The following is a 27,270-nucleotide window of genomic DNA, read 5'->3' on the forward strand; positions in this document are numbered from 1 at the left end:
TTCGATACAACGCCGATATGAATCATGATGGAGCCGTACAGCAATGAAACTTTGACGGACTTGTAGAGAATTATCTGTGCCCACTGCTTTCGTTTAAAGAAACGTGAGATCAACCATGTACAAGAGTATGATGAACCTCATTATCTTGTTGTCAGATTCATTCTTGAGACGCACTATCACAGCCATCTTCGTACCATCGCAAACCTCTTTAACTAAGCCGCTGGGCTAAGCACAAAAGTCACCATACTCCTCCCCGGCACCTGCGCACTAACACTACCCCCATCCGCCGCCAACGTCGCCACAAGTTCATCGCAATCATGCCCATTATCCGTGATCCACGCCTTCGCCGCCGTAGCAACAAAACCACTTACCTGGATCGTAACGGCACCCGTCACAGTCCCCCCTTGTATGACCTGCACCGCCAAACTCCCATCCACATTCCTAAACGCACTAACCCGACTTCCACTCGGCCCACCACTCGCACTCACTCTCACAGCACCCGGTCGCACATGTCTACTCCAATTCGCGAATGCCCAGAGACGTTTACTCGGTATGACTGATGTTTTGTCATCCGAGATACGGATTAGCTTGCTGTTTGTTGCGCCGCCTTGGACGCCGATCCAGTATAAATATGCCGAAGCGTTGGCGGTTGTGAGCGCAGTGTGGATTTTGTTTGCCCAGTTTAGGCCTTCGCCTGCGCCGTTGTTGCTGTAGAAAGTTGTTGTCCATGCGCCTTGAAGGTCGGCGTTTTCGGTTTGCCAGACGTGGTGGGGGGTGTTTATGGGACTGTTGGGTTGGGATGTGTAGGAACTAGATGATGGTGAGTGTGTGGTTTTGGCGTTTGGGTGGAGGACTTACTGTGCGGTGATCGTACCCAACAGGCTACTCACGCTACTTAGTGCACTCATCATACTCTGCTGACTGCTCCACCCCTCGGCGTCACAGCACGTAACCTTTACGCTCGTAAAATTCGCTTTGTCGAGTGTTGGCCGTAGGACTTTGATGAAGTCTGCGGCTTGCTGTCCGTTACTCCTCATGCTGGCATAGCTTGTCGTAAGATCTGGTTCATTCAAGAATCCCAGATGCGTGATATCGACCCCGATGTTTCTGTAGTAAGTGATGTACTGGACCAAATAGTTGGCGTACGCTTGTTTCCAATCCCCGCTCGAACAAGTGGCGCCGGAAACCCCACAAAGAGATCCCCCATTTGCATCGTTGTTGTTCGTTTTCATGTATCCTGGTGCCGACCATGCGTTTGCATATACAGTGCGTAAGCCGTACGTCTTCACTGCTTCGGTGCTAACCCAGACCTGGCTGTTGTCATTGCCGTCAAACACATATTTCGGCGTTGCGTTCGGGCCTCCGGGGTTTGTGGGTTGAATGGAGACCATGTGGTCGCTGCTGGAGTCCGGAGACGAACCGATGCCATTTCTCAAGATAGAGAAACCAGCGCCGGATGTGCGGTTGAAGAGCAGGTCAAGGGCATAGCGTTGGAGTGAGGGCGAGAGGGCATGCATCTGGTTCGCGCGTTGGAAGGTTTCCGATATGCCGAAGCCATCTATGGTCTGGTAGGTTTTGGTCAAGTCGACGGTGACAGTGGAGGACTGTCGGGATTGTAGGGATGCGTGTGTACTCGCGAAGGTCGTCAGCGCCAGGACGAGGTAGCTGGAGAGCGCCATGACTGGAGTTCGAGGTAACTTAGTCCCTTGAGATACACCTAGGGAGCTTCGCAAACGACTGACATGCCGTGAATCGCGGTAGGCGAAGCTTTTGTATAAGCATCATCTCCATTTAGCCTTATTAGTTAGCAGCCCCACAATGGGTCCAAGATCAAGCTTCCTGTTCACCCAGTATACGAAGATCATCTGTGAGCTGCTCCCCGCCATTAGGATAAGATCGAGCAGCAATGTCGCTGAGTGGTGGAATTATCCGGTGCTTACCTCCGTAAAGTACTATAAGTATCATATCTAAATCTCCGAGAAGCAGCCACGATAAATTGAGCCAGATTGTGGGTGTTATAGCCTCCATACCTAGGTAATGTCTACTCCATGCGAGTACCATATCCGATTTCCTTTGGAAGCATCTCTTCCTGAACATTACAAAGGGCATGGCTCCAGGATCAGTGGCGTCGCTGCATCTGGAATTTGCTGCGGTTAATGATCAAGATCTTCCTACTCGATACGAGATCGACATGTCGTTGCTCGTCGGTGTCTCACCGATCCTCGATGTGACTAGGAATCTAGGCGGAACGCAGGAATGCATGTTCGATCACGCCAGGAGACGACAGACAGGCCATCGAGAACGTCCATAGTTGTGTATTGATACATCTGTGGTGTTGCTGACCTTGCAGAACTGGTGCTTAGCCTTCGTGATGTTAAGGAATGATGAGGCCTCATCCAAGGTCGAGGCTGTCGCATGCAAGCCACGCTAGTGTCTTGGCAGTCGTCAATCCAACATTTCGCGGAGGAGTGACTGCCCTCACAGCAACAACAACCCACCATGGCCGACCTAGCGAAAGTAGACGAAGCAGCGCCCGCGCCCGAAGCCCCTCAAAATGTCGAAGAGGAGGTCACTACCGTATCCGTACCGCCGAAAGTCGAAAAGGCCGAAGCATCAGACACCATGAGCGCGAGTGGAGCGCCAGCGCAAGATGCGACCACAGCCCACGAAGCCGCTTCAACAGAAGATAGCTCTCTCAGTGCGACTACAAACCCTGACCCGAAAGCTGCGCTCGCTGCGCGAATGGCCCGATTTAAAGCGCTCCAAGCCGCCAAAGTAAACGGGCGTAAAGAAACAGAGCGCGAGGTTCGCGATGCCGAAGACCGCAGTTCTCGCCTCGCGCAAATCTCCAAACTCGGCGCCCTCAACGAGAAAGCCTCGTACAAACTCCTCAAATCCGAAGACCCTGATTTCGAGCGCAAGAGAAATTGGGACTACACAGTTGAAGAGAGCGAGAGCTGGGACAAGAGGCTCAAGAAGAAGTCAAAAAACCGGGAGGGAGTCGCGTTCGCAGACTACAGGAACGAGGCGAACAAGGTGTACAAGAGGCAGATTGGTCAGATGAGCAAGGTCGATCTGGAGGCGTATGCCGAGGAGAAGGCAAGGAAACTGCAGTCGCAAGTATCCTCTGGACTTCTGCAACTCGTCGAAACGGATGCTGGCGAAATCTACACCGTCGACAACCAAGGGCGCATAAACACACCAGTCGACGAAGCGTACAGCCACGATCACAGGCCTTCGAAGGAAGCCGTGGACAGGCTAGTGGAAGACTTGGAGAAGGGCGAGCGGGCCAGGTTGAAGGCCAGGGCAGCGAGGGGCATACGCGACTCCGAGGATATGGGCGATGTCACGTACATCAACCAGAAGAACAAGCAGTTCAACGACAAGCTCTCGCGCTTCTACAACAAATACACGAGCGAGATACGGGACAGCTTCGAGCGAGGAACAGCGATATAATTGGGGCAAAACAACAATATTGTACTTATACCCTGGCATTGTGCTCTCAAGGGCCGGCGTTATTTGATGCGAAAACGCATTAGGGATTTGGCGTTGTTTGCTATTACGTTGCGGCACACACTTTCATCGTACATACGGCTGAGGACATTGGTTCAAGTATGAAATATACTCGTATTCCTGGATATCATGCGCAACGCTCTACATCATACTACTCAACACCCTGTTCACATCCTGACCCGGCTCAGGCTTCTTCATCGCCTTGCTCGTAGCCGTATGCTGCGAGAACTCGAGCCTTTCCTTCCGCCTCTTTGGCTTCCCATCTACTTCCTGTACCGCTGCTGCTGCCTCAGTCGCCGCATTATCGCCATCAACATCTTCTCCTCTCTTCCGCCTAGTAGCCTCAATACCACTAGCCATCTTGCCTCTCTCCACGTTCTCCAAGAACGCCTTGTTCTCCTTCTTGCCCTGCGAAATCTCAAATCTGAGTCTGGCCGCACGCTCTGCGTTCTCATTCTGGATCTGCTCGACCAGGTTGTGCCACTTGACGCCGCTCAAGTACCGGATATTCCACACTTCGTCGTGCCACCTGCCTCTCTTCTTTCCGCCCATTGTTTGCGCATTCAGGTTCTCGGCAACGAACTTGGCGTCGCGTTTGTGTAGGAATTCGACCCAGCCGTCGAGGAAGAGCTTGCGACGCGTGCCTCCGTTGCGCAGGCGCTGGGTGCGGGAAGTGCTGTCCTCTGGGGTGAGGAATATGCGGCCTACGGCGCCGTAGGGTGTTAGGAGGGAGCGCATTACGGCTGGCTTCATAAAGGGCGGGACGCGCGAGAGGTATATGACGCCCGACTTGTCTTTCTTGAGTGATGAGGGCGGTAGAGCCTTTCCGAGTTTCGTGGTCTGTAACCTCATTTCCGAGGGGAGGGATGCAGCAAGTTTCTCGAGATGTGCTAGTTCGGCGCTCTTGGAGGCAAAGCGCTTCGGTGCGTGTTGCTCATCATCGTCTTCTCCATCTTCGGCATCGTCTTCGTTGAAGTCTTGTTCTTCACCATCTTCCAGTTCCTCCGCATCGCCCTCGGAGTCGGAGACGTGATCTATTTTTTGCCGCTTTGACGTAGGTAGCATGCGCGCTCTGCTCTCCTCCCCAGAATCATAGCCCCTCTCCTCGTCTTCGCTTTCCTCAACGTCGAGGTATTCGTTTCGTTTGCGCGTCGCCATTGTTGCGCGGGAAGTAATTCTTTCGCTGGTAGCAGTATGATGAACTCTTCTCGGAGTACGTAACAGTCTTTCGACCGGGAGAGGCCTGTCGTGACGTGGATATTCGGGCGGTATACGGGCGCGTTCGTTCGCTCGAAACTTTTGCGGAGAAGTCGCGGAGGTCAACTTTTGGGTGGGGCCTGACCTAGCGCCTTGGCAATTTGTCGCGCAACTCATCTGCCAGCCTCCATCACCTTTTCACATCCACACCCACCACACCCACCAACGAACTCACCTACCCGCGCATCACACCTTGTTCGCAATCCCATCAACGAAAAAACCTACTCGCGCGTCACAACTTTCTCGCAAACCCACCAACAAACTTCACCTACCCGCACACACACCACACCTCTCGCAGCCATGGGAGGAGATCTCAATTTGAAGAAGTCGTGGCATCCCCACCTGCGCAAGAACCAGGAGAGAGTGTGGAAGGAGGAGAAGTCTGCGCTCGAGGAGCGCAAACTGATCGAGAAGTTGCGCAAGGAACGTGAAGAAGAAGCTGCAATCGAGCAGCTGCAGAGACTGCAAGCAGAGAATGGCGGCAAGGTCGTACAGCGAAGGGTTGACTGGATGTATTCAGGCCCGAGTGGCGATGCCGGCGTCACAGAGGAGCGCGAGGGCTACCTTTTGGGCAAACGCAGGATCGACAACCTGCTGAAGTCGAACGATACACAAAGCCTTCAGAAGGGTGCTGCAGTCGGCATCGACGCCGCCACGGCTGACACGAACGCGAACACCGCTCGCGACACACAGAAGAAAGTCCTCCAGGACCCGCTCCTCATGATTCAGAAACAGAAAATGGAGATGCAGCTGAAGGCTATGAAGGACGCGCAGAAAGAAGCTAAATACGCCGAAAAGCGCGAGAAAGAGAAGGAGCGAGAGAAGAAACACAAAAACAGGGACAGGGAGCGGAGCCGGGATCGCGAACACAAGCACAGCAGCCGACGCCATCGGTCACGTTCGCCACGCAGGAGGGAAGACCGCGAAGATCGTCGCGATCGCGACAGCCACCGTGACAGCCACCGTAGACGGTCGAGATCTCGCTCGCGATCACCATACCGCAAACACAGCAGCCGACGAGACCGCACTCGTTCACCACGCAGGAGGGAGGATCGTGGCGATCTTCGCGACCGCGACACATACCGACGACGGGACCGTACACCACCGAGAAGACAAGTCGAGAAACAAGTCGATGATACGGAAGCCCGTCAGAGCGCAGCCGATCGTCTTGCTGCCATGCAAGCAGAGGCGACTTCACTAGAGGAGCAGCGTGCAGAGCGTGTTCGGCAACAGGAGATCAAGGACGCAGAGGAAGAAGAGAAGCACAAGAAGAACATGGATGGTGGGCGCCGGTTCATTTCGAGTGTGCGTGGGCAAGCCTCCAACATGGATCTGGGCGATGCGATCGCTCGTGGACGGGGTAACCTCAGGGCAGAGATTGATACTTAAGTTTTTTCTGAGAGCTTGGAGAAATGTGCTTATGATGAATAGATAGTAAATTGATACCCTGGTCTTTTCTCGCGCTAGAAATGATTCCACTCTCACTACCTGAGTTCAGGAGACTTCTTTCACCCCCACTGCTGAATAATTACTTGATTTGGTATTTCTGCGACCTGTTCAACAAAAAAGAGTTCTAGTATTTTGCTATAGCGACAGTATATCTCTCGCGAACCATAGGGCCAATTGTTGCCTACAAAGGGGAACTAAGGAACCAAGGCACGGAATCGTGAACCTCCCAAGTAGCTCTTCGCCTGTTGAAATCTCCCCAGCCCTGGAGTGAAACGATACAACCCGCAAAAACCTTACGCCCACTTCGCAGGCTTCCCTTTACTATCCGGTCCGAAGCCCTAGCTGACTGTTCACAAGCCGCTGTAAATGATGGCAACGGCAACGGCCGTCACCAGAGCAGCCAGACTTGGTGAACTGATTGGTGCTGCAGACTTGGCGTCCAGTCGCTCAAGGCAGTAAGTGACACTGTAGCTCGAGTTTTGACCGGTAGGTGCACAAGCGAACGGTGTATCGTATCCGTACTCCTTGGTCTCACATGAGGGCTTGTTCTGCTCGAGCTCGTCCATCTGGTCTTTGGTATACAGGGCATTACCAACGATGACGGGACCGGTGCAGTTTAAGGGGTTTCCGATGGCGCCGAGCACGATGCTGAGGAGTCTAGCCGGGAGGGCTTGCGGACCTGGGATTGCGGCAGCGACGGCGGCTATGCCCTCCACGAAATCTAGTTGTGATGTTAGCAGTGATGGGACATGTGTCGATGAACTGCTTACTGAAAGCCAACTCCTCGTCTTCATCATCCGTGTTCAAGCCACCAATGGCTACAGACAGGTTCGAAGCAGCATCGAGAACATCGATTTCCTGCGTGTACTTGACGGTATCGTTTGCCGCAACGATAGCATCGGCTTCGACCTCGCCCACAAGCCAGGAGTTTTTGATGGTGTTGCTGCCTGCTGTTGAGGCGATGGCGAGAAGCAGGTCGTCTTCTTGCAAGTCACGGGTGACCCCGACGTGTACTTCCTGGATGGTGAAACTGAAACGGACGGCGATGGCGACGTTTGCTAGGAGCAGGAGGGATAGCAGGACTTTCTGTAGGGTGAAGGAAGACATAGTAAAGAAGGCAGGAGGGTATCAATCCTAAGAGAAATGAAGCGTAGGCTTTGGGGCGAACTTGACTGGGAAACTCTAGCTGATGTCGATAAATTTCAGGAAGCGAGGATAGTCTCAGGCTGGATTCCGCTCCATCATTGCGAGCACCATGCTCTACTTATGTTCGTTTGTTCAGCCTGACCTGAAGGGTGAGAAGGTCAAGGCAGTCCCATGGTGGTCGGATTTGCCGACCGGATATCCGTGACAGAGCAAGGGAAAGCGAATGTGAGCTTTACTCGAGCCTCTTGCGGCTATCAAGAGGCACTGTGCATGCATTTTTGCCAATCAACGACGCTGGCCCCCAATATCACACAGCATAGCGTTCTGATGGTGTGATGGAGAGACATCGCCGGAATTGTAGAGATGATCAAAGCTCATGTTGACTCCGACGCCGTGGCTTTGGGGCCGAGTCATTATGCACAGGCGCCAAGTGCGTGTTCTCGCCTGATGTTGTGTGCCATGAGCATCTGGAGTCCATTTGAAGTCGGTCCTTCTAGAGTACTTCAAGTGACTGACGTGATCTGGCCGACAGCTTGTATAGTCCGAGAAGCTTCCTCAACAGGAATTCTGTCCATCTTTGATGAGTCTGAAGCCATTGGCGTTGGATGCTGCGGCGGGTCGGAATACCTCGATTTTCAGCCTTGCTGTGCGGTGCTTTTTGCGCCAAGGAAGAATTGCTGACACCGCCCCCATTCAGTTCAGGAAGTAGAACTGAATAGAGCAAAGTGCTTCGTATATATGCTACACCCAGCATTTAGCCTGACAGGGTACTCTAGCGTTTAGCATCGTTCGCGGCAGACTAGCTTAGGCGGAGTAGGATTGCAAGCGATTGCGGCCTCAGCCTTGTGAGCCGCAACATGAACTCAGACCGATGTACCGGGAATAGCTGACTAGTCAGATTATCTTCTTGATGTCCCACAGTCAGCCCTAGCCCATCTATGGAAGGTACCGGGCTGAGGGAGCGACTGTCCTTAGGTAGCATGGACGCATCCGGCGATACTGAGAAGGTATACCATGACGCCACACGCAGTGAGCCGAATTTCCAAGCCGTTTTGATGAATAACCGCTGTTAGACACTTGTTCGGCATATGCAAGACCGGGCACTAGAAGTACAGCGACAAATCTGGTGGACTTCTGCTCCTCAAAATAACTTGGTACAGGCGGCCTGTGCTTTGTTACCACAAGAGAAACAAGCATAACTAACTTCGTCCTTGTCAAGCGATCAACGCCAGATTGACTTCAGTGCATCTGATCGGCATAGCTGGCATTTTGAAAGCGGGTCTTCCACCGACCGTGTGGCTCGTGGCTGCAGCGCCTTGAGCTACCAAGAATTATAAATATGTTTTCGTGATGAGAGGGGCAATAAGGCGCCATGCCCGGTGCCGAAGCTTTTAGCATAATGAATGCGATGTCAAGTAGCGTATCACACGCAGTTGACGCTGATGCTTCTGCCAATAGCCAGGATGAGGCTTCGGTGGCCCAGTCTCTCGATTCCGTATTGTTGATGAGAGGAAGGTTATGCAAGGATGGCGCGAAGTGGCTATAAGAAGCGCTGGAAGCTTCATATCCGCACATCTCCGCAGACTCAAAATCGCTGAAGAGGCTGTCTTGATGTCGCATAGTCATTAAGAAGCTGAGGATAGGGCCAAGGTGTATTGACAGATATGGACGATGGCGACATTTGCGCAATCGACGTCTATACGCGCGACACTGGACCTCGACTCCAGGAAACCAACGGATTGAAAATATCGTGATCGTGAGCCGGTTCACGTCGGGCCAGGTAGGTATGTTCCAGGACCGGGAAACGAAGCTGACAAGAGTGTTAAGTATACCTCGGGGCCCCTGGTATACAAATCGCGGGCTCACCAGAAAGACCAATGGTCGCGATCATCCTGTAGTTCCTGCACCGTGTAGCGAGCAGGAGAGGTCGTAAAATCGACAAAAACACTTTTCTGGTCAGGTTCATCGTAGGGATCAGTGCTCAGGTACGTCCCATTCATGACCAGTCCTAGATTGGCCAGCTTAGGCCAATTGCGTCTGATCCCTAGTAGACATTAGCACTGCTTGAAGATCCCCTAAGCAACGGCCACTTACCTTTGTCGTCTCTGATTGTCAGCATAATGTCAAACGTGATCGATGACGTCTCGTATTGCTCTTTGATCTGTACCAGCGATTGAAGTCGTTCTAGCAGATCGTATTCTTCCCATTCGCGTTGATAGTATACCCATGTGATGTATACATCTTTCAGCGACGGTAAGATACCATCCTTGTGCGCGGTGAGAACATCGAGAAGTTGTTGATCGGCTTCGTCGTTTGGCTCACGGGGATAGTGGATGTGCACTGATGTGATACTTGGCGGTAAAAAAGCAGGCAGACTTCGAACACTCAGAGTTTCCCCGGGATCAGACACCATATACAAAGAGACCCTGACCGAGTTCAAGTTGGTGAACTCATGAAGAGAATCGAGCTGAGCCATCCCAATGTACTCTAATGAGGGCCCATGTTGCCTACACAATAACGATAAGTTTTGAAGACTCTCGATGTGGTTGTTCAGCGCAGGAATGAGACCCCCAAACCACCGATCGTCCCCGCTGGAAGGTGCTGGGTGAAAGCATTCGAATCGCTCCAGAGCTTTACACGACGTTATCATGCGATTGACTATTTCCTCGGACACAAATGGTTTGAACAGCGAGAGCTTGGTGATGGGCAACGAGAGGTACGGCCACGACCACTCACCGTCGAAAATCGTCGTCTCGCCGTCAATGTCGTCGTAGTCAAAACCGACTCCATCTTCGTTCGCTCGAATGATGTAATTACCACCCCATGCGACAAGAGTAAGCTCGTCCAAGTTGGGAAGAAGTAACAAAGGTAGAGCATACTGTACGTGCGTTTCCGGCGTTGAAGTGAAATCGATGTATAGGGTCTTGAGATTGTCAAAATGGTGAGTGTCGAGCCATCGTCCACCCATAGTCATGCGACCTATGCCCTCAACAAGTGTACAATGACAGTCGCCAGAGAACCCTTGGTCAAGACAACGCGGCCGCATCCATAAACGTTCCAAGTTCGGTGTCCGAAAGGCCACTAGAGCGAAGTATAAGTCCTCGAAACTAAGCCAGCGGCCTACGAGTCTTGAGGCGTCTTCGGTGCCTAGTCCAACGGCTTTCAAGTCTCGCAAGATGTCCTTAATGTACTCATCGCGAACACGTATACGGTCCTGGCCGTCCTGTATCGGCCTAGGGCGCGTTCTCTGTCGAAGGGCTTTGACCTTGAAGCGGAGACTTGGCTGTTCTTGCAGATGGCGCCAGAGCCTTTGAGACTGTGAGTGAATGACTTCATTCGAAGGTAGATCTATCGATTCGTAAAGCAAGGGCTGGGCAATGTGGTAGAGCTTCTTTGAGACGCAGCAAAGAGCCGCAAGGGCGTGCATTCGGCTGTAGTCTGCTGGTTCTGACCAGGTCATGGGGCCTCGGAGTTGGTCGACAATGTGGAAGAGCAATTCGTTAGGAAGGTCGTCCATGGTAAAGATGATGTTCCGCTGGATGAATAGTGTTGGCGGATTCGTCGACGACGGGAGTGTTGGTGGGATGCAAGGTGATGTTGACCGGTAGTGAAGAAGGCACGACCGTGACGCGTCGCGAAGGGAACACCTCGGCGGAACTTCGCGCCACCTAAGCGAGCGAAAAGAGGAATCTTTACTCTACTACGATCGTAGAGCAAGCATATTTAACAGCGATGCTTTCTAAGCCGCGTTTGTTGCAGCCTCTTGGAGGGAGGCTCACGCATGGGCGAATCGGCTCGTGGCGCGCGGCAGGAAGGCGCGAACCTGCCACGACCTCAGGTGAGACACGTGCAGCGGCTACCCCACGCCCACGCTACTGGGCCCGCATCAGCTCCCCGCCGCTGCCCTTGGAGCTCACCAGACGCCTCTCGAGCTCAACTACCACCAACAAAATGACCGCCACTATAGACTCCGAGACCCTCAAGCAGTACTTGGCCGACAGCCCGCCCACTGTCGTGCCTCTGACCATCAAGCCCCACTTTGATGCGCTGAGCGACAAAGAGAAGCTCTACGCTCACCATCTCTCAGTGTAGGACATTCATATGCCTCAGCAGTAAATGGCATAGTCATTGACACACACTACAGAGCCTGCTTCGCCGGAACACGCGTCGTCCTCCGCCAAGTCTCCCCCGAATCCGAGCACATCTATGACTTCATCGTCGCCCTCCACAAGCACGCCAAGGGCGACTATGCTTCCCTCGCCAAAGACACAGGTCTCTCACAAGAAGAGATTGACGCATACCTCGATTACTCAGCGCAGTTTCTAGGCAACCTAGGCAACTTCAAGTCGTTCGGAGACAGCAAGTTCGTACCCCGCCTCGATCCGCGCCAGCTGAAGGCACTCGCGACCGCCTCCAAAGACACATTGGCCATATACGAAAAGTTCAAGGACGCCATATATGCTGGCGACGATGTGGGAAAGCTGCATCTGGGCTACCCCGGTGCGGGACACATCTCAACCTATTACCCCGACAGCCCCGACATCACCAGCGAACAGATCTCCAGCGTGAGCGATTTCCTCGAAGGCAAGGGACTGCTTCCGGAGAACACAAGGATCAAGAAGGCTAAGGATGGATATGAGGTTCTTATTGCTTCAGCCTCGGATAACCCATCGGCAGAACAACGCGATCTGAAAGAAAGCGAGTGGACAATGGACGATGGCAGCAAGGTGAAGCTGGTCTTTGGTGACTACTCTAAGGAGATGGACACCATCGCGCACCACATTGAGCAGGCGAAGAAATACGCAGCCAATGACCACGAGATCAAGATGATGGAGGAATACTCCAAGAGCTTCAGGACAGGGTCACTCCAGGCCTTCAAGGAAAGCCAAAAGGCATGGGTACAAGACAAGGGACCTCAGGTGGAATCGGACATCGGATTCATCGAGACATACCGCGACCCGCACGGCATCCGTGGCGAGTGGGAAGGCTTCGTTGCCATGGTCAACAAGGAACGGACGCGAGCCTTTGGCAAGTTGGTCGAGACCGCGCCACAGTACATCCCTCTGCTACCGTGGGACAAGTCGTTCGAAAAGGACAAGTTCCTTAGCCCTGACTTCACCTCGCTCGAGGTGCTGACGTTTGCGGGCAGTGGGTAAGTCAAGAAAACTTTCAACGTTGTTCTGTGACCTCATCTAACATCAACAGCATCCCTGCCGGAATCAACATCCCCAACTATGATGACATTCGGCAGAACTTCGGCTTCAAGAACGTATCGCTTGGCAACATCCTCTCTGCAAAAGCACCAAACGAGGCTGTTCCTTTCATAAAAGACAAAGACCTGGCCACGTACCAAAAGTACCGAGACCCTGCGTTTGAGGTCCAGGTCGGCCTCCACGAGCTGCTAGGCCACGGTTGTGGTAAGCTTCTCCAGGAGACGGAGCCCGGCGTCTTCAACTTCGACAAAGAGAACCCTCCAATCTCACCACTAAGCGGCCAGCCAATAAAGTCTTGGTACAAGCCAGGTCAGACTTGGGGATCAACGTTCGGCACAATCGCTGCTTCCTATGAAGAGTGCCGTGCCGAGTGCGTCGCCATGGCGCTCTCTTGCGAATTCCCCATCTTGCAACTGTTCGGTTTCGGTGACGGCAAGGCCAACATGAACAGTGAAGCCGGCGACGTTCTCTTCACAGCCTACCTTCAGATGGCCCGCGCTGGTATCGCGGCCCTAGAGTTCTGGGATCCCAAGAGCAGGAAGTGGGGTCAAGCCCACATGCAAGCTCGCTTCTCCATCTTGCGCACATTCCTCAATGCCGGTGTCGAGTTCTGCCAGCTGGAATGGGAAAAGGACGATCTCTCCGACCTGACCATTCGCCTCGAGCGTGATCGCATCCTGGATCTAGGTCGCCCTGCCGTGAATGACTACCTCCAGAAGCTGCACATCTACAAGGCCACTGCAGACTACGCAGCTGGTAAGAGGATGTACGACGAGATCACCACTGTTGAACCCTTCTACGAGAACATGGTCAGGCCGGCCGTTCTTAAGAAGAAGACACCCAGGAAGGTATTCGTCCAGGCAAACACTGTCGAGAAGGACGGCAAGATCGACTTGGTTGAGTACGACGCGACCAATAAGGGCATGATCCAGAGCTGTGCGGACAGAGAATACGTATGAGCATGGACGAACTTGATGCAAAAGAGCGGAGTATGGGTGGTTATGACTATATGCAATACAAGCCATTACGATGTTATGATAAATCAGACGCACGAAGAGTCGCAGTCGTTCACTGTCACGATTACTCAACACGTCGTCCGAACACTCGGTAGCCATGTGGAAGTGGGTTACGGACATTTAAATCCACCTCGTAGTCTCCATCCATCGCGTCCTGTCATCTAAAAGTCCGACGAGCTACGCGCGTGAATATTCTTCCGACACTCGACAGGTGCGGATACCAGCTTCCGTGCATAATAGTCGCAAAGCAAGCGTATACGCCTGATATTGCTGCTCCCGGGGCAACCTTGGATCATTCGCAGCATCACGTTTTCAAAGACGGTGTTTCTGTTCCGTGAATCAACATGCATAGATCGTTATGGCTAGAATACTGGCAACTCAAACACCGACATGTCTATGACCGGGCAAAACATTGCCGAGATGTGCTTGGTGTGCTTGTAGCGCCGGCATATGCTACGCTAGCGCAGGTCTACCAAAGTGCGGAGAGACGAAACGTGCTAGCCCAGGGTCTGCCATCCGCCCTACCCGTTCCGAAGAGAACGCCGAGGTCTGCATTATTCTTCCACCGCTCAAGCGCTATTTCTATATGAAGCCAGATCAACTGACCAGCGATTAGCTCGGCGCGGACCGTGAAGAGATAAACAACTAGGATGCGATCTAACAGCAGTGTGGTGTAGTCATTCGGACCGATGTGGAATACACGTTCATCGACTACACGTGCGAACACCTGGGTAGACACCGTCAACACCTAAGTCGCGCGATTAGGAACGTCCGGTACCAATGGTCCCACACCTATTTCCAAGAGCAGGATCCATTAGGGCTCGAGCGCGACAGCCGAAATGATGCAACTTCCAGAAGCAGGGCAAACATGTTCACGGTCCCTGGCACAACGATAGCAGACCGGCAACAGCACCTGAAGAGAACGAGATTGCAGGGATCTGGATAGCTGTCAAACTACTCACAGTCCCTGTGGCGTTCTCGACTGCGCGCCGCTGTCATTTGTAGCGTGCGTTAGCGCCATGAGCTGGTGCTTTACCATGCCCCTATCATCACCAAGCGCTGGCCCTTCCGCCCTGCTAATGGAGGAAATCAACACTAAGGCGCAGAAACTACTCTCCTCAACATCAGAGGTATCTCGATGCCGGCATGGTTGCCGAGTATCCTTCCAGAGGGGTACCCTTCTAGCTAGCATGGCAATTGCTTTTAAAGAGCAGTTGTGCCACCGGTAAAGGACTATCTGGAGTATCAAGCCATTCTTTCTACTTATTAAGCCTTGGTCTTGCTTCAGGAAAGCATTATTCATTCATTCGTCTTTCACTATGAAGCTTTCTATTCTTGCGCTCGCAAGCGCGTACACAGCCAGCGCCGCCGTTCTTGGAGAGAGGCAATCATACGGAGTCAAGGGCACTCCTGAAGGCTTCGGAAGGGGTACTACGGGAGGTGGCAACGCAGCCTGTGTTGTACCTTCCTCGGTAGCCCAGCTGAAGACCTGGCTCAGCGACAGCACTGCCCGCTGTATCGTACTCGACCGAGAGTTCAACTTCAAGGGTACTGAAGGAACCACAACAGCCACCGGCTGCCGTCCCGCATCCAACAAATGCCCTGGCAACGGAGGTCAAGACGCCATCAACTCTGCCAACTGGTGTGACAACGGAAACGCTGGAGCAGGCGCCACGTCTGTCCAGGTCAAATACGACAATGCTGGTGTGACTGCCATCAACATGGGCTCCAACAAGTCCCTCATCGGTGTTGGCAACAAGGGTGTCATCCGTGGCAAAGGTCTCCGCATCGCCAACGGAGCACAGAACATCATCATCCAAAACATCCACATCACCGAGCTCAACCCACAGTACATCTGGGGTGGCGACGCCATCACCCTCGACAAGTCCGACCTAGTCTGGATCGGTACGTCCACTCCCTCCCGTCATAACCCCTCCCATATCTAACAACCCCTGCAGACCACGTCAAAATCTCCCTCATCGGCCGCCAAATGTTCGTAGCCGGCTACGGCGCCTCCGGCCGCGTAACAATCAGCAACTCGGAATTCGACGGCAGTACCTCCTGGTCCGCCTCCTGCGACGGCCGCCACTACTGGACTATCCTCCTCCTCGGCGGCAGCGATCTCATCACCATGAAGGGCAACTACATCCACCACACCTCTGGCCGCAGCCCCAAGGTCGGTGGACAGGGAAACACGCTGCTCCATGCGGTGAACAATTACTTCTACAGCAACACGGGTCATGCTTTTGATATTGAGGCTGGTGGTATGGTTGTTGCCGAGGGCAATGTGTTCCAGAATGTCAACACGCCACTGCTTAACAACAAGGGACAGCTTTTCTCAGCGCCTTCGACGGGCGCAAACGGAGTGTGCCAGACCTATCTTGGACACACTTGCCAGCTCAACTCTTTTGGAAGCAGTGGTAGTTTCAGCGGTACGCAGACGGATTTCTTGGTTAACTTCCAGGGAAAGAATGTTGCGGGTGCTTCGGCCGCGAGCTCAAATGTTGCTAACACCGCTGGTGTTGGTAAGATCTAGAGTGAGTTGACAGGGGCTGGGTCGAGTTGGAGGTGTGCGCAAAGCATGAGGCCTTTGCGAGTCGGAATTCGACATGATTTATCTTCTCCGTATCTACTTTACCTTTACCAAATATGTACATACATTCCACAATGCAACTGGCCGTTGCATCACCTTCAAACCCTCCATACTCACTCCCCTCCAAAAACCTCCCTAAAAGCCCCCAAATTCCTCATCCCAGCTGGGCCCTTCGCATAAACCGCAAAATCCACACTCTCAAACCACCCCTCAAACTCCTCCTCCCCCAACACGCCCTTCATCTCCTTAGCCACAGCCCTAGGCGGACACCCATAAGCCCCACACCCCATCGCGCCCAATACCAACCTACCCACGCCCTCCTGTGCCGCCATCCTCAACACCAACCTAACCTTCTCCCGCAATTCTTCCACAACACTCTCCTCCCTAAACACCACCTCCCCCTCCCCCTCCGTCACAACACCCGGAAACCGCGGCGCCGCAACCGTCATAACAGCAACCACAAACCGCCGATCCTCCGGTAACTCAACAAGCCCATTGTCCATCGTATCCCTAAACACAACAACGTCGGGCGACATAACACCAGCCACACACCCCGGCCCCGTATTAGCCCACGGATACCATTCAGGCTTCAACGTCGCGTACAACGTGGATGAATAACACAACGCTTCTTCCTGCGTAGAGGATAGTGTGAAGCGCCAGCCGCCGCCGGGTTCGGCGTCGGAGGCTAGGTTCAGGATGCCGGGTTTGGTGGTGCCGGGGAGGGAGCGTGCGAGGGCGAGGGCGTCGCTGTTGTGGATTTTTGGTGAGGGGAGTGCGGGGTGGAATGGGTATGTGGGGAGTGTTTTTGATAAAGGGGGGAGTTGGGATGGGATGAAGTAGCTGGTTAGGGAGCCGTTGGGGGTGGAGGCTGCGATGGAGGCGGAGCGGGTTATTGTGTCTTCGCAGATGCGGCGGCGGGTTGCTAGGTCGAGCATTTTAGGGGGTTTGTTTGAGGTGTTTCCTATGGAGTTTTCCTTGTTCATCTTTTGATGGAGTTTCGAGATAGTTTTGAGATAGTTTTGGTTAATTCTGGAAAGTGACTTGGATCGGTAGGCAGCAGTTTTGGGACTCGTGGCGGTGCACTGTGGCGCAGTTACGGGTCAAGCAGGCGCCACTGTTGACGGAACCTTCCTTCCAACCGTCCATCGGGTCTTTCTCCCGAAACATCTACGAAGAAATGTGCGAGACAGATGCGCTGTGCAGGTGCCTGCTTAATATCAGCCGAATGCTGCTCACCGGTCGATAGTAACTGCACCGCCACTTTGAACCAACTTGACAACAACCCACAGCCACAACGGCTATGACCATATAGTTCTACTGCGTCCGAACACTCGAGCCCAAAGATCTTGTCATCATCAGCACGGGATATCTATACGGGCATCTTTAAAGATAACCTCGGAACCACCGCTCACCACTCAATCCCGAATCTTCTCAAGATGGAAACACAACACCCATCCAACACCCGCCCCTTCCTCACCCTCTTCCCCCGCGAAATCCGCGACGAGATCTACACCCACCTCCTCACTCCTCTGCCCCCAAAACTACAATACGCCCAACCCAGCGACCCCTCCCCTTTACCGCCCCTCAGCTCGCGCCTCCCACCCTACCTACGCCTAAACCGTCAAATCAACCAAGAAGCTTCTGAGGTATATCTGCGCCACACCACCATCGCCGTCAACGATGTAATCAACCTGGAACTATGGATAGTCGGCATGCCATCCAGCGCATGGAGCTGTATCCAGCACCTCGAGATAGGGACTGTGCGGGAGACTACGTATGAACCCCGGTTGAGCCCTGTGTGGTACCGCGCTGGGAGTGTTGTTGATGTTGTGAAGAGATGTTCCGGCCTGAAAAGTCTTACTGTTGGTGTTCCGGGGAGTATGTTTTTGAAGAAGCAGATGAAGGATGAGGAGTCGCAGGGCGAGCGGACATCGCGTTTGGTCAATGAAACGACGTTTGGGGATGTGGCGGACCTTGCGGATATAGTAGGTTCCACGGGGCTACAGAAAATGAAGTTGGTGTGCGTTGATGGTGATGAGTACTACTACGCCGACCTCAAGGACAGCGATGTGAAGCCGAATAAGAGTCTGACTTGGACTGCTTTGAGGGACGCGGCTCAGAATTGGGCTGAAGACTTTGTTGAGAAGAGCAGGAAGAAGAGAAGTAATGTTGATGTACAGGTCAAGATTATTCCGAACTTGGGGTGGTCATGGAGGGATGAGATGTGTTTTTGGCCGAAGGGACGTGTCACATCCTTTCAATATCTTTGCTGGTTTGGGTAGGAGTTTGGGGTTGGCGTAGCTGGATAACGCGTTTGAGTGTGAGTTCAAGGAACGACGATGTAGTAGAATGCGGCAAGTAGTCCGTTCTGGTGCTGCTCCGTATATACTAGTAAAATGACCGTCCGTATGTTCCGTCCCAGCGACTTGTGCTCTCTTTAGTACGTTTGAGAGACTTCCATGCAAAGAATACATGGCGATAACTCTCCTCGTGGCTGCAACCACTCTACCCACGCCAGCAAGTGGCGGACCTGGCTTTTTGATAGAGCCCTCCTCCAGGAGAAGGCAGCCCTTCAACCCCACCAATGAGGCCTTTGCAGTTATTGTCCCTATCACACGTTCCGTTAGTAACCAGCTTAAGGGACCTTGATCTCATATTGAACACAGTATAAAAGAGAACCCAGCCGCGTAGCATAGCGCATAGCACGATGATAACTTACCGGAAGAAACGGCATCTATAGCCTGCAAAAACTGTGCAGGTACTGGCCTGTCCAGGAAAGTTTGGCGAACAACCACCGTTGGCTATCAGGGGGGCTCTATGACTTAGATGATCGGGTATACCGCCTGGTTCATAGTAGATGTAGCCGGCGTCGGAAGCACGGGGGACCAGATGCGTGGCCTCTGCCTCGGCGGTTGGAAGGCCGCTCGCTAGAAATGGGAGAGCAACGAGGGAGAGGAGGGCAGCGAGATGCATGGTTGGTCTTTTTGTGGATAGCTTGGGAGCGAGAGGTGGTGTAGAGTAAGATGGAGTGATCGGAGTGTTCGATGATACTATGTCTAACGACAGAGAGAAGGTAGTTTATATAGACAGCGAGAGAGTGCGTAAGAGAACCTCAGCGATAGATGCACGGTGAGAGATGGTGATACTACCATGTGTGATTCCGGCACAGTCTGGATCGTCTGATGTGCCCCAACGTACAGGCACGCCCTTACTTTTGTTGGAAATGGCGAAGTCGTAGAACCATTTTATCCTACTATTGTTCTTGTAATAAAGATGAGGATACAACAAGAAGATCTCGCGCACAGTGGGTCGGTTGGTCTTCGCATAGGCCTTTTGTGTATTTACCCACAGCAGCACAACACGGACCAATACAGAATTCTACTCAAGAGCTGGTAGATCTGAAAACTTACATGTATGTGTATGTGTCTGGCATATGTTGTTCCTAGCCGCACTCCATGTTTATCGTGGAGGAAGCATGAACAGCTGAGCTGAATGATCAAACCTACAGTGAAGGACACCTCGCCCAAGGTTGTATCTGTAAGAAATGTCCAACTCATTGCTTAATTTCAATAACCAAAACTTATTAAAGACGTATATTATTTCACACCGTGGACGAACGTATTTAGTAAATACACAAGCATTGCAATAACTAGCGTGTTGCTTAGCTGCGCCGTACCTGCGTTTTAAACCCATGCACATTCAACGAACAATAGTAACAACATCCAGCGAGCAATTCAATTAGCGGACGACTTCCACATGGGAATCGCGCTTGCACTCCTTACTCCGGCTATACCCCGAGGTCTTCTAGACCTTGAAGGGGTAGCGGGTATGTGTGTGGACCGGCAGACTGGTACCCAGTAGTGCTCGTGTGGCGGTGAGAGAGTAGATAGAAGCACGCCGTTAATACAGCGAAGATCTTGCGATGCCTCAAAAGGCGAGCTCAGATTGCGGAACAGTGATGACGAGAATCGGGGTTTGGATAGGGTGGCGTCGGTCGTCTGGATAAAGGAAGCGAGGAGCGAGGAGATTTCCGTCATGTAGTTGTGTGGCGTGGTCTGTGAACATGTGATATGCCCAGGCATACTGGAACACGATCAAGAAGTTGCTATTCTTGACACATGGTTAGCCTTCGTACTTTAGACCTGCTGCTGAAGCTCCTCGGACGTCTGAAGATCGTGTCTCTCTGCTCATGGACCTTTGCAGCCCATGCGCCATTTTCGCGTCAGAGGCAGGTAGACGAATATCATTACCAACACTTCCTGAACCTCATGAACCTCCGACGTCTCAGCATCTCCGAGAGCAACATCTCAGCCCAGCCCCAAGATATCCAAACTCCCCCACTCTCTCACCACGGGCCTAGTACCTCCGCCCCTCCTCGCCCCCTCTTCCATGTCACCTCCCAACCCAACCCTCCCACAAGCCGCAACCGCCAGACTCCCCGAAGCATGAACAAGACTCCCTACAACAGGCGCCTTCCCATCCCCGACCTCAACCACCTCATCAGCCTGTACAGCCCCCTCCCTCCTATACGGATCCCTCCAAACCCTCACTTTCCCATCCGTCCCGCCTGCCCAAACCTCATGAGAAACCCCCTCGACATCATACGGGCTCTGTCCCGCATTCCAAACATCAAAGCCCAGTTTCTGACGAGTGAGCGCTTGGCGACCCGCACAGTACCCCAGGGTGAGCGAGAAGTTGCGGACGTCGTAGATGAGAAGGACGTCTGAACTGCGTTCTGCGGCGTAGAGGTATTTGCCGCATGGGCTCCATTTGAGGGATGTGACGCCGTCGCCCATGACGCTTTGGAGGTTTTCGTTGCGGAATTTGATGCCGTTTATTGTGCCTGGGAGGGAGAAATGTGTCACTTCGGCGCCGCCGATGGGGTCGTAGATACCGATATAGCGGGTGCGGGAGCCAGCTGCTAGGATGCCGTCGTGTGACGTGTGGGAAGGGGGTGAGAGGGATAGAGCGGAAATTTGGCCTTTGAAGCCGCGACCTCCGCCTTTGAGTTTGTTGCGTTTGGCGGGTATGGTACGAATTGTATGGATTGGTTTGTCGGTTTCGAGGAGGTCAAAGATTGAGATTTCATCTTTCGAGCCGGCGAAGAAATGTGTGCCGGTGGTGGAGTAGGCGAGGCTGAGGGGTGCGATGACGGCTTCAGTCAGATTGTTGATGAGTTTGTAGGATGCTAGAGGGGTGGATATGTCTACTGGCCCTGAGGTTGGATTGTCTTCGCTGTGTTTCTGTGAGGTAGGCCATAAGGCGTTATGCAGACTGATGTAGGCATCCCGTCGACTAATGAGCACAGTCGTACTGCTAGCGTCCTGTAAATTGAAGAGTGGGTTGATAGCAAAAGCCCAAATAGGATCGGCAGAGCGAAGAGACGCGTAGGGCGTGAGAGGCTGAGGGCTGGTCTGGGTCAGAATATTGTTGGAGATGGGATACACTGAAAATTGACGGCTGTAATCCGACGTGAAAACGCAGCTACCATCCGGTGAAAGCTGAGCCTCTTGTATGCAGCTCGTGTACGGTTTGGCATCCACCAAATGATCAGAGCTACCAGAGTCGCTATCATCTTCTGATTCCGATTCCGATTCCGATTGGGAAGATGAAAGCGATGATCTTCGAGAGTATTGGCCGTCCGAAACGTCTTTGTTGTTCTTGTCTTCCGGTTCGTCTTCCTGGGACTGATGTAATGCCTCCTCGTGGCTAGCCATCACCACCTCCGCCTCGCCCACCTCATTCGACTCAGCAGAACTCCGGCATTCATCCCTGTCCTCCTCTCGTTCCTTCTCTTGCGCATCGCATCTCGAAATCCTTGTGCTAGCCAGACATCTTACGTTCATAGCCGAAGCAGACATTCTTTCAACGCGCCATCTTCTTTCCGCGAATACCACTTTCAACACGGAACGAAAAAGAACAGTGTTGTCAGTAACTTGTGTATTAGTTAGGAAAACATCTAAGTGACCAAGGTAGCCGCCTGATCAGGACGAAAGAAGTAGACAGTCCACTAGCTTGCGCACAGACCCTCCGTTCCACCCTCTGCAACCATCTCGAACATCATCGTCATGGCCCGCCGAATTACTTTCCCACCATGCTCGACTCCTCACGCGCACAACCACCACAAGCATGGGTTGAGTCGCCATACTTGAGGTCGCTCATAGTAAGTAATCAAAGCTTTCACCTCCCAGAAAATTGTTTTCCAATGGCTCTCCCTCTCCCGATATCTGCTTAAACCGCATCATCTGTATCTTCCATTGCCATGGCGAAGCTACTGCTGCAAACGTCCTCGAGAACCTATGTACAACAGTAGCAATTCATTTGCATCTCTACATCTCCTCTATCTCCTACACTCAGCAATCCACTTACCCACCCACTCAAACAAATCCACACAAAACTAACACCCACCCCAGGCAGGCGGCCTAGCAGGCACAACAGTCGACCTATCCCTCTACCCCCTCGACACGCTAAAAACACGCCTCCAATCCGCCTCCGGCTTCGCCGCCAGCGGCGGCTTCAACGGCATCTACCGCGGCGTCGGCAGCGCAATCGTCGGGTCCGCGCCCGGCGCCGCCCTCTTCTTCATAACCTACGACACGATAAAACGCACCTTCGCCCAGAGCCAGAGTCTCGCTACAACCACCGTACGGTATAACGCGGAGGGCAAACCGTACAAAGAAGATGTGAGGGACAGTGGGACAGAAGCACTGGTACACATGGCAGCCGCGAGTGCAGGGGAGGTTGCTGCGTGCGCGGTGCGTGTGCCTACGGAAGTAATAAAACAACGCGCCCAAGCATCCCAACACCCCTCCTCCCTCTCCGCGCTCACCTTCATCCTGCGCCAGCGCCACACCCACGGTCTCGCACACGTCTGGATGGAACTCTACCGCGGCTGGTCAATAACCATAATCCGCGAAGTGCCCTTCACCGTAATCCAATTCCCGCTCTGGGAAGCGCTGAAAAAGTGGCGGATGAGCCGGACAGGGCGGAGCGAGGTAACGGGTCTGGAAGGGGGTTTGCTGGGGAGTGTGGCGGGGGCTGTGGCGGCGGGGGTCACGACGCCGTTGGATGTGCTCAAGACGAGGATGATGCTTGCGAGGGAGAAACAGCCTATGATGCAGATGTTGGCGTCGATCATGAGGGAGAGCGGGCCGAGGGCGTTTTTCGCGGGGATGGGACCGAGGGTGGGTTGGATTAGTGTTGGGGGAGCGATTTTCTTGGGGAGTTATCAGTGGGCGAGTAATGCGTTGGGGGGTGTGGTTGAGGAATGAGGCGTGAATGGCATGGTTGATCATGGAGACGTTTTGGAGAAAGGGTGGAGGAGGGAAGAACAATAATGAGAGTATAGGATTAAGTTCATCCTACTCAGCCGCATGAGGCCGAGGCCACGGACTCAGGGAAGAGTCTACTGGCAAGCGGGTATGCTATATACACTATTCAACCCCCTCTGGTCTTTATCCAAAGAACAATACCAATGTCTCCAACTGAGCTGCAACACAGCCAGCCAACCCTATCCCCTTGCATATCCAAACCTCCCGAACAAACCACTCCAAACCCATTCCAAACACAGCCTACGGTCCAAAAACCGCAGCATCCTTAGTACTCCTATCCGCCTCACTGCTCTGCTTCCCCTCACTCGCATTGCTACTCCCAGGCTGCGAATTCAACCCCGCACCAACCTTCAATCCATGCATAGGACCAGGAGGCGCACCAGACTGCGGTCCAGGGTAAGGCGCATGTCTGATTTCCTTGCGGCCATTGGCTTTGTAGAGGAGGAGGACATCGCCGCCACCGCGCCAGATGTGCGCGCGTATACTAGCTAGTGTCATGGTTGGCGGGATTAACTATTAATATAAAGGTCAGCATGTATCTTCAACCACCTACAAACAAAACATCACCGGAAAACTTACCTGATTATTACAATACAACTCCAAATACTCATCCGGCCTAAGCACGCCACCACTCTCGGCCGACTTCTCGAGATCCTCCTTGGTGGGCGCGGGTTCAATGCGCTCAGCCACATAACCCAGTATCTTGCGTGCGCGCAGCATTCTATTTGCATTCAGGCGGTTGTTACTGAGAGTCGCGTTAGCGCTGGCGGCGGTTTCGAAGGGGAGGGCAAAGGGAATGTACCCGTCGGATGAGATGGAGGGGAGCGTGTTGTTAAACGGTTCAAGCACGAAGGATACTTTGACGATGTCTTTGGGCGGGAGTTGGTTCTGTGAGGGGGTTGCGTTAGTAAAGAGAGGGGGCTTTGGATGTTTGGGGTGACGAACTCGTAGTAGGACTTCTGCTAGCCACATTGGTGCGGCTTTTTCGATGAGGTCGGCTTGGGTACCTAGGGTTCCGACTTTGCCCTCGAAGAGATCGGCTACACCGCCGGAATCGGGGCGGTCCTCTTGGATCAGAATGGTGGTCATAGCAGGTGGTTTGAGTACGGGTGTTTCGTTGGGCAGACTAGGTGCAATCTGTGTGTCCAACTTGGTCGCGCCGGCCGCAAGCTGTTCCTCGTAACCCTGCCGTATCCGTTGAAGAGCGCCGAAGAAATTATCTTCAATAGCCTTTTCATCCGTCTTGTTGGAGTGTGCATCGCTGTCCTCGGCCTTTTCGTCAACGGCGGGTTTGGCTGGCTCTGGAGCGGCTGTGCCAGTGCTAAACTTCTTCATGCTAAAGCCCATGTTAAACTTCTTACCAAACATGCCTTTGCCCTTCTTAGCTGGCGTGTCGGCCTCGGTAGGTGATTGAACAGTCTCCTCTTTTGAGTCCGCAGAGCCGTCTTTCGAAGCCTCGGTGGCTTTTCCACTTCCGTTGCCGTTAGCAGCAGAGGCAGAACCGAAGTAGTCACCGCCTTCTTGAGTCGAGCTCCGTTGGGTTTGCGTCTTTTCCAGCTGTGCGCCCTCTTCCTTGGTAGGAGTCAAGGGGTTGGTGGTAGAGTTGCGTCCTGCACTCATAGGTGCTGCCATTGGCGTGGCTAGACCGATAGCAAGACCTGGTGTATGTGGTAAGCGCATTCCGTCAGCTCTGATAGTCGAGCCTGAAGCAGGCCCTGAAGTCGCATCCGTCCATCCGTTGATGTTCATGTTCGGCAGCTCGATGTTCGTTGGTCGGCCCGGCTGCGGTTGCTCTTCCTTCTGTTTGAGCAGCTCTGCCCGCAGGACCTCATCGCGCTTGATTTCCTCGTCAATGAGGTTGGAGAAAAGGTATCGTAATATCCATTTGCCAAGATTTATGCGATGGTCTTCCCGGAAGTCGATCTGCTCCTCGAGCTCCAGCTCATCTGCGTATGTCTCGGCATCGAAGCAGTAGTTCTCTTCAAGCATACACGTCAAGGTCCCTATCCTTGTATCGACAGCGCACCAGTGAGCGACGGTGTCCACGGTGTTAACTTCTGGCACGACGTCTTCCATGTGCTTCTTGCCGTATGACTTGATCGGTGCGCATTGCAGTAGATCCCACAGAACCACCTCTCCCGCAGTGTCGAGAGTGAGGACTCTTCGCCGATCGTTGAGCAAATGATGCTTGATGAGTCCGTTCTGGCCTTCGATTGTAAAGTCTGGTAGTGCCCGGACAGTCCCAACAGCACTGTGTTCGGGAGCCGCTAGTACTTCGGAGGGTTTGCGCGTGCTGGCTAGAGTTGAGGTGTCGGCATCCTTGGTCGCAAGCGCTTGCGGGAATGGCGCGGTATTGGACATGCGCAGTAGAGACTTGAGCGGAATTTTGGACGTTTCGTTCTTCGGAGGGCTGCCAGCGGGAGGCGAAGGAATGCGCGATCGCATAGTCGACACGCTGTTCCTATGCCACTTGTAGGATTCTGGAAGCTCGACCTCGGCCGCGGTTTCGACGTCGTTCCACCGGTTGATGCTCGAGCTGGAGGTTGCCGTCCAGATATAGTCGCCAGCTGCGACAACCTTGTTCACACCCTCGTGCTCCTGACACACTGCTAGCGAGAGTCCTTCGTCCATCTCGGCGCAGTTGCGCACATCACTCTTGGCGACTATGCCAGAGCGGTCGGAAGAGTAGAAGACATCGAGTTCGGGCGAGTCGGAGTGCAGAGACCAGACGCTGTCGTTGTGCATAGTAAGCGTATACATGCAGCGGCCTGCCGTCATGGACCACACCTTGACCGTCTGATCGGACGAGCCCGTCAGGATCATGTCGCCGTCCTGCGCCAGGAGGATATCGCGCACATTGTCCGTGTGTCCGACAAACTTGGTGATGCGCTTGCCCGACCTCGCGTCCCACACGCGGACGATGCTCTCCGGCCCGCCACTAGCGATGAGGTTGGGTGTTGCTGCCAGGGCGTATACAGAACCCTTGGCAGTGTTCTCATCCTCGCCGACAGCAATCTCCAGCTTCTTGCCCGCGCCATTGAGGTCCCACAGGCTGATCTTGCGGTCCAGGCCGCCCGAAGCTACCCAGTTCTCGTTCCCGCCCGGCGATGCGACGCGCTTGACGTAGTCGGTGTGCAGGCCAATCGTCTGCGGGGGCAGCTTGTCGGTGGCAGCGGGTCGCCATACCTTGACGGTGATGTCGGAGGAGGCGGAGACGAGGGCGTCGTTGTTCTGGGCGAGGACGATGTCGTTGATCCAGTGGGTGTGGGCCTGGACCTGGTTGCGGAACTGCGTGGGCGGGGGCTTGGAGTCGGCCGTGTTGGAGTCGGCGAAGGGGTCGTCGTCGTCGGCAGTGGAGTGGTCGAGGTCGAGATGCAGGTCCCAGGCGCAGATTACGCCATCACGGCCGCCCGAGTAGAGGATCGAGTTCCGGGGGTCGACGGCCAAGCCATTGACTCCCAGCCTGTGGCCACCCGCCGAGTTGGCCAGTGGCAGCACTGCGCGCCCAGGTCAGCTCCAGCTCCAGCTCCAGCTTGTCGCAACGGCGCATGCAGAGCCGACACTTACCGTACGAGATACGCTTCCGCGCGTTGCGTCCCATGCCCCAAGATTAGCCCTGCGCGGACATGCGGGCGGTGAATAAGTGTATTGGTAGATATACCTTCTACGGGGCTATGTTGTGATGTTATGGGGTTGAGGGCGGCTTGGTAGGAGGATTCCAGGCGGGCTCATGTCCCCTGCCCAGTGCATCA

General features: G+C 53.7%; 11 protein-coding genes across 11 annotated transcripts; 5 read left to right on the forward strand and 6 right to left on the reverse strand.

Moving 5' to 3' along the window:
* Positions 1-212: 212 nt before the first annotated feature.
* On the reverse strand, positions 213-1,679 carry J4E93_007877 (uncharacterized protein; the record flags this gene model as incomplete). The annotated part of the gene is made up of 2 exons (XM_049345781.1): positions 213-810; positions 859-1,679. 2 exons carry the CDS (start codon positions 1,677-1,679, stop codon positions 213-215), a joined length of 1,419 nt encoding a protein of 472 aa, XP_049197308.1.
* An 820-nt stretch (positions 1,680-2,499) lies between these two features.
* On the forward strand, positions 2,500-3,456 carry J4E93_007878 (uncharacterized protein; the record flags this gene model as incomplete). The annotated part of the gene is made up of 1 exon (XM_049345782.1): positions 2,500-3,456. The coding sequence occupies one exon, from the start codon at positions 2,500-2,502 to the stop codon at positions 3,454-3,456; it is 957 nt and encodes a 318-aa protein (XP_049197309.1).
* Positions 3,457-3,654: 198 nt separating this feature from the next.
* On the reverse strand, positions 3,655-4,671 carry ESF2 (RNA-binding ATPase activator esf2; the record flags this gene model as incomplete). Its single annotated transcript, XM_049345783.1, has 1 exon — positions 3,655-4,671. The coding sequence occupies one exon, from the start codon at positions 4,669-4,671 to the stop codon at positions 3,655-3,657; it is 1,017 nt and encodes a 338-aa protein (XP_049197310.1).
* A 399-nt stretch (positions 4,672-5,070) lies between these two features.
* On the forward strand, positions 5,071-6,159 carry J4E93_007880 (uncharacterized protein; the record flags this gene model as incomplete). The annotated part of the gene is made up of 1 exon (XM_049345784.1): positions 5,071-6,159. The coding sequence occupies one exon, from the start codon at positions 5,071-5,073 to the stop codon at positions 6,157-6,159; it is 1,089 nt and encodes a 362-aa protein (XP_049197311.1).
* Positions 6,160-6,569: 410 nt separating this feature from the next.
* On the reverse strand, positions 6,570-7,326 carry J4E93_007881 (uncharacterized protein; the record flags this gene model as incomplete). Its single annotated transcript, XM_049345785.1, has 2 exons — positions 6,570-6,940; positions 6,990-7,326. 2 exons carry the CDS (start codon positions 7,324-7,326, stop codon positions 6,570-6,572), a joined length of 708 nt encoding a protein of 235 aa, XP_049197312.1.
* Positions 7,327-9,409: 2,083 nt separating this feature from the next.
* Positions 9,410-10,882, reverse strand: J4E93_007882 (uncharacterized protein; the record flags this gene model as incomplete). The annotated part of the gene is made up of 1 exon (XM_049345786.1): positions 9,410-10,882. The coding sequence occupies one exon, from the start codon at positions 10,880-10,882 to the stop codon at positions 9,410-9,412; it is 1,473 nt and encodes a 490-aa protein (XP_049197313.1).
* Positions 10,883-11,316: 434 nt separating this feature from the next.
* On the forward strand, positions 11,317-13,537 carry J4E93_007883 (uncharacterized protein; the record flags this gene model as incomplete). The annotated part of the gene is made up of 3 exons (XM_049345787.1): positions 11,317-11,453; positions 11,510-12,517; positions 12,571-13,537. The coding sequence occupies 3 exons, from the start codon at positions 11,317-11,319 to the stop codon at positions 13,535-13,537; spliced, it is 2,112 nt and encodes a 703-aa protein (XP_049197314.1).
* A 1,376-nt stretch (positions 13,538-14,913) lies between these two features.
* Positions 14,914-16,130, forward strand: J4E93_007884 (uncharacterized protein; the record flags this gene model as incomplete). The annotated part of the gene is made up of 2 exons (XM_049345788.1): positions 14,914-15,499; positions 15,553-16,130. 2 exons carry the CDS (start codon positions 14,914-14,916, stop codon positions 16,128-16,130), a joined length of 1,164 nt encoding a protein of 387 aa, XP_049197315.1.
* A 4,364-nt stretch (positions 16,131-20,494) lies between these two features.
* On the reverse strand, positions 20,495-22,048 carry J4E93_007885 (uncharacterized protein; the record flags this gene model as incomplete). The annotated part of the gene is made up of 1 exon (XM_049345789.1): positions 20,495-22,048. The coding sequence occupies one exon, from the start codon at positions 22,046-22,048 to the stop codon at positions 20,495-20,497; it is 1,554 nt and encodes a 517-aa protein (XP_049197316.1).
* A 233-nt stretch (positions 22,049-22,281) lies between these two features.
* On the forward strand, positions 22,282-23,458 carry J4E93_007886 (uncharacterized protein; the record flags this gene model as incomplete). Its single annotated transcript, XM_049345790.1, has 2 exons — positions 22,282-22,350; positions 22,601-23,458. The coding sequence occupies 2 exons, from the start codon at positions 22,282-22,284 to the stop codon at positions 23,456-23,458; spliced, it is 927 nt and encodes a 308-aa protein (XP_049197317.1).
* Positions 23,459-23,758: 300 nt separating this feature from the next.
* J4E93_007887 (uncharacterized protein) lies at positions 23,759-27,119 on the reverse strand (the record flags this gene model as incomplete). The annotated part of the gene is made up of 4 exons (XM_049345791.1): positions 23,759-24,031; positions 24,098-24,406; positions 24,464-27,015; positions 27,086-27,119. 4 exons carry the CDS (start codon positions 27,117-27,119, stop codon positions 23,759-23,761), a joined length of 3,168 nt encoding a protein of 1,055 aa, XP_049197318.1.
* Positions 27,120-27,270: the final 151 nt, after the last annotated feature.

The sequence above is a fragment of the Alternaria ventricosa genome (assembly GCF_023758065.1).
Source record: "Alternaria ventricosa strain BMP 2768 chromosome Unknown scaffold_14, whole genome shotgun sequence".
NCBI lineage: Eukaryota > Fungi > Ascomycota > Dothideomycetes > Pleosporales > Pleosporaceae > Alternaria > Alternaria ventricosa.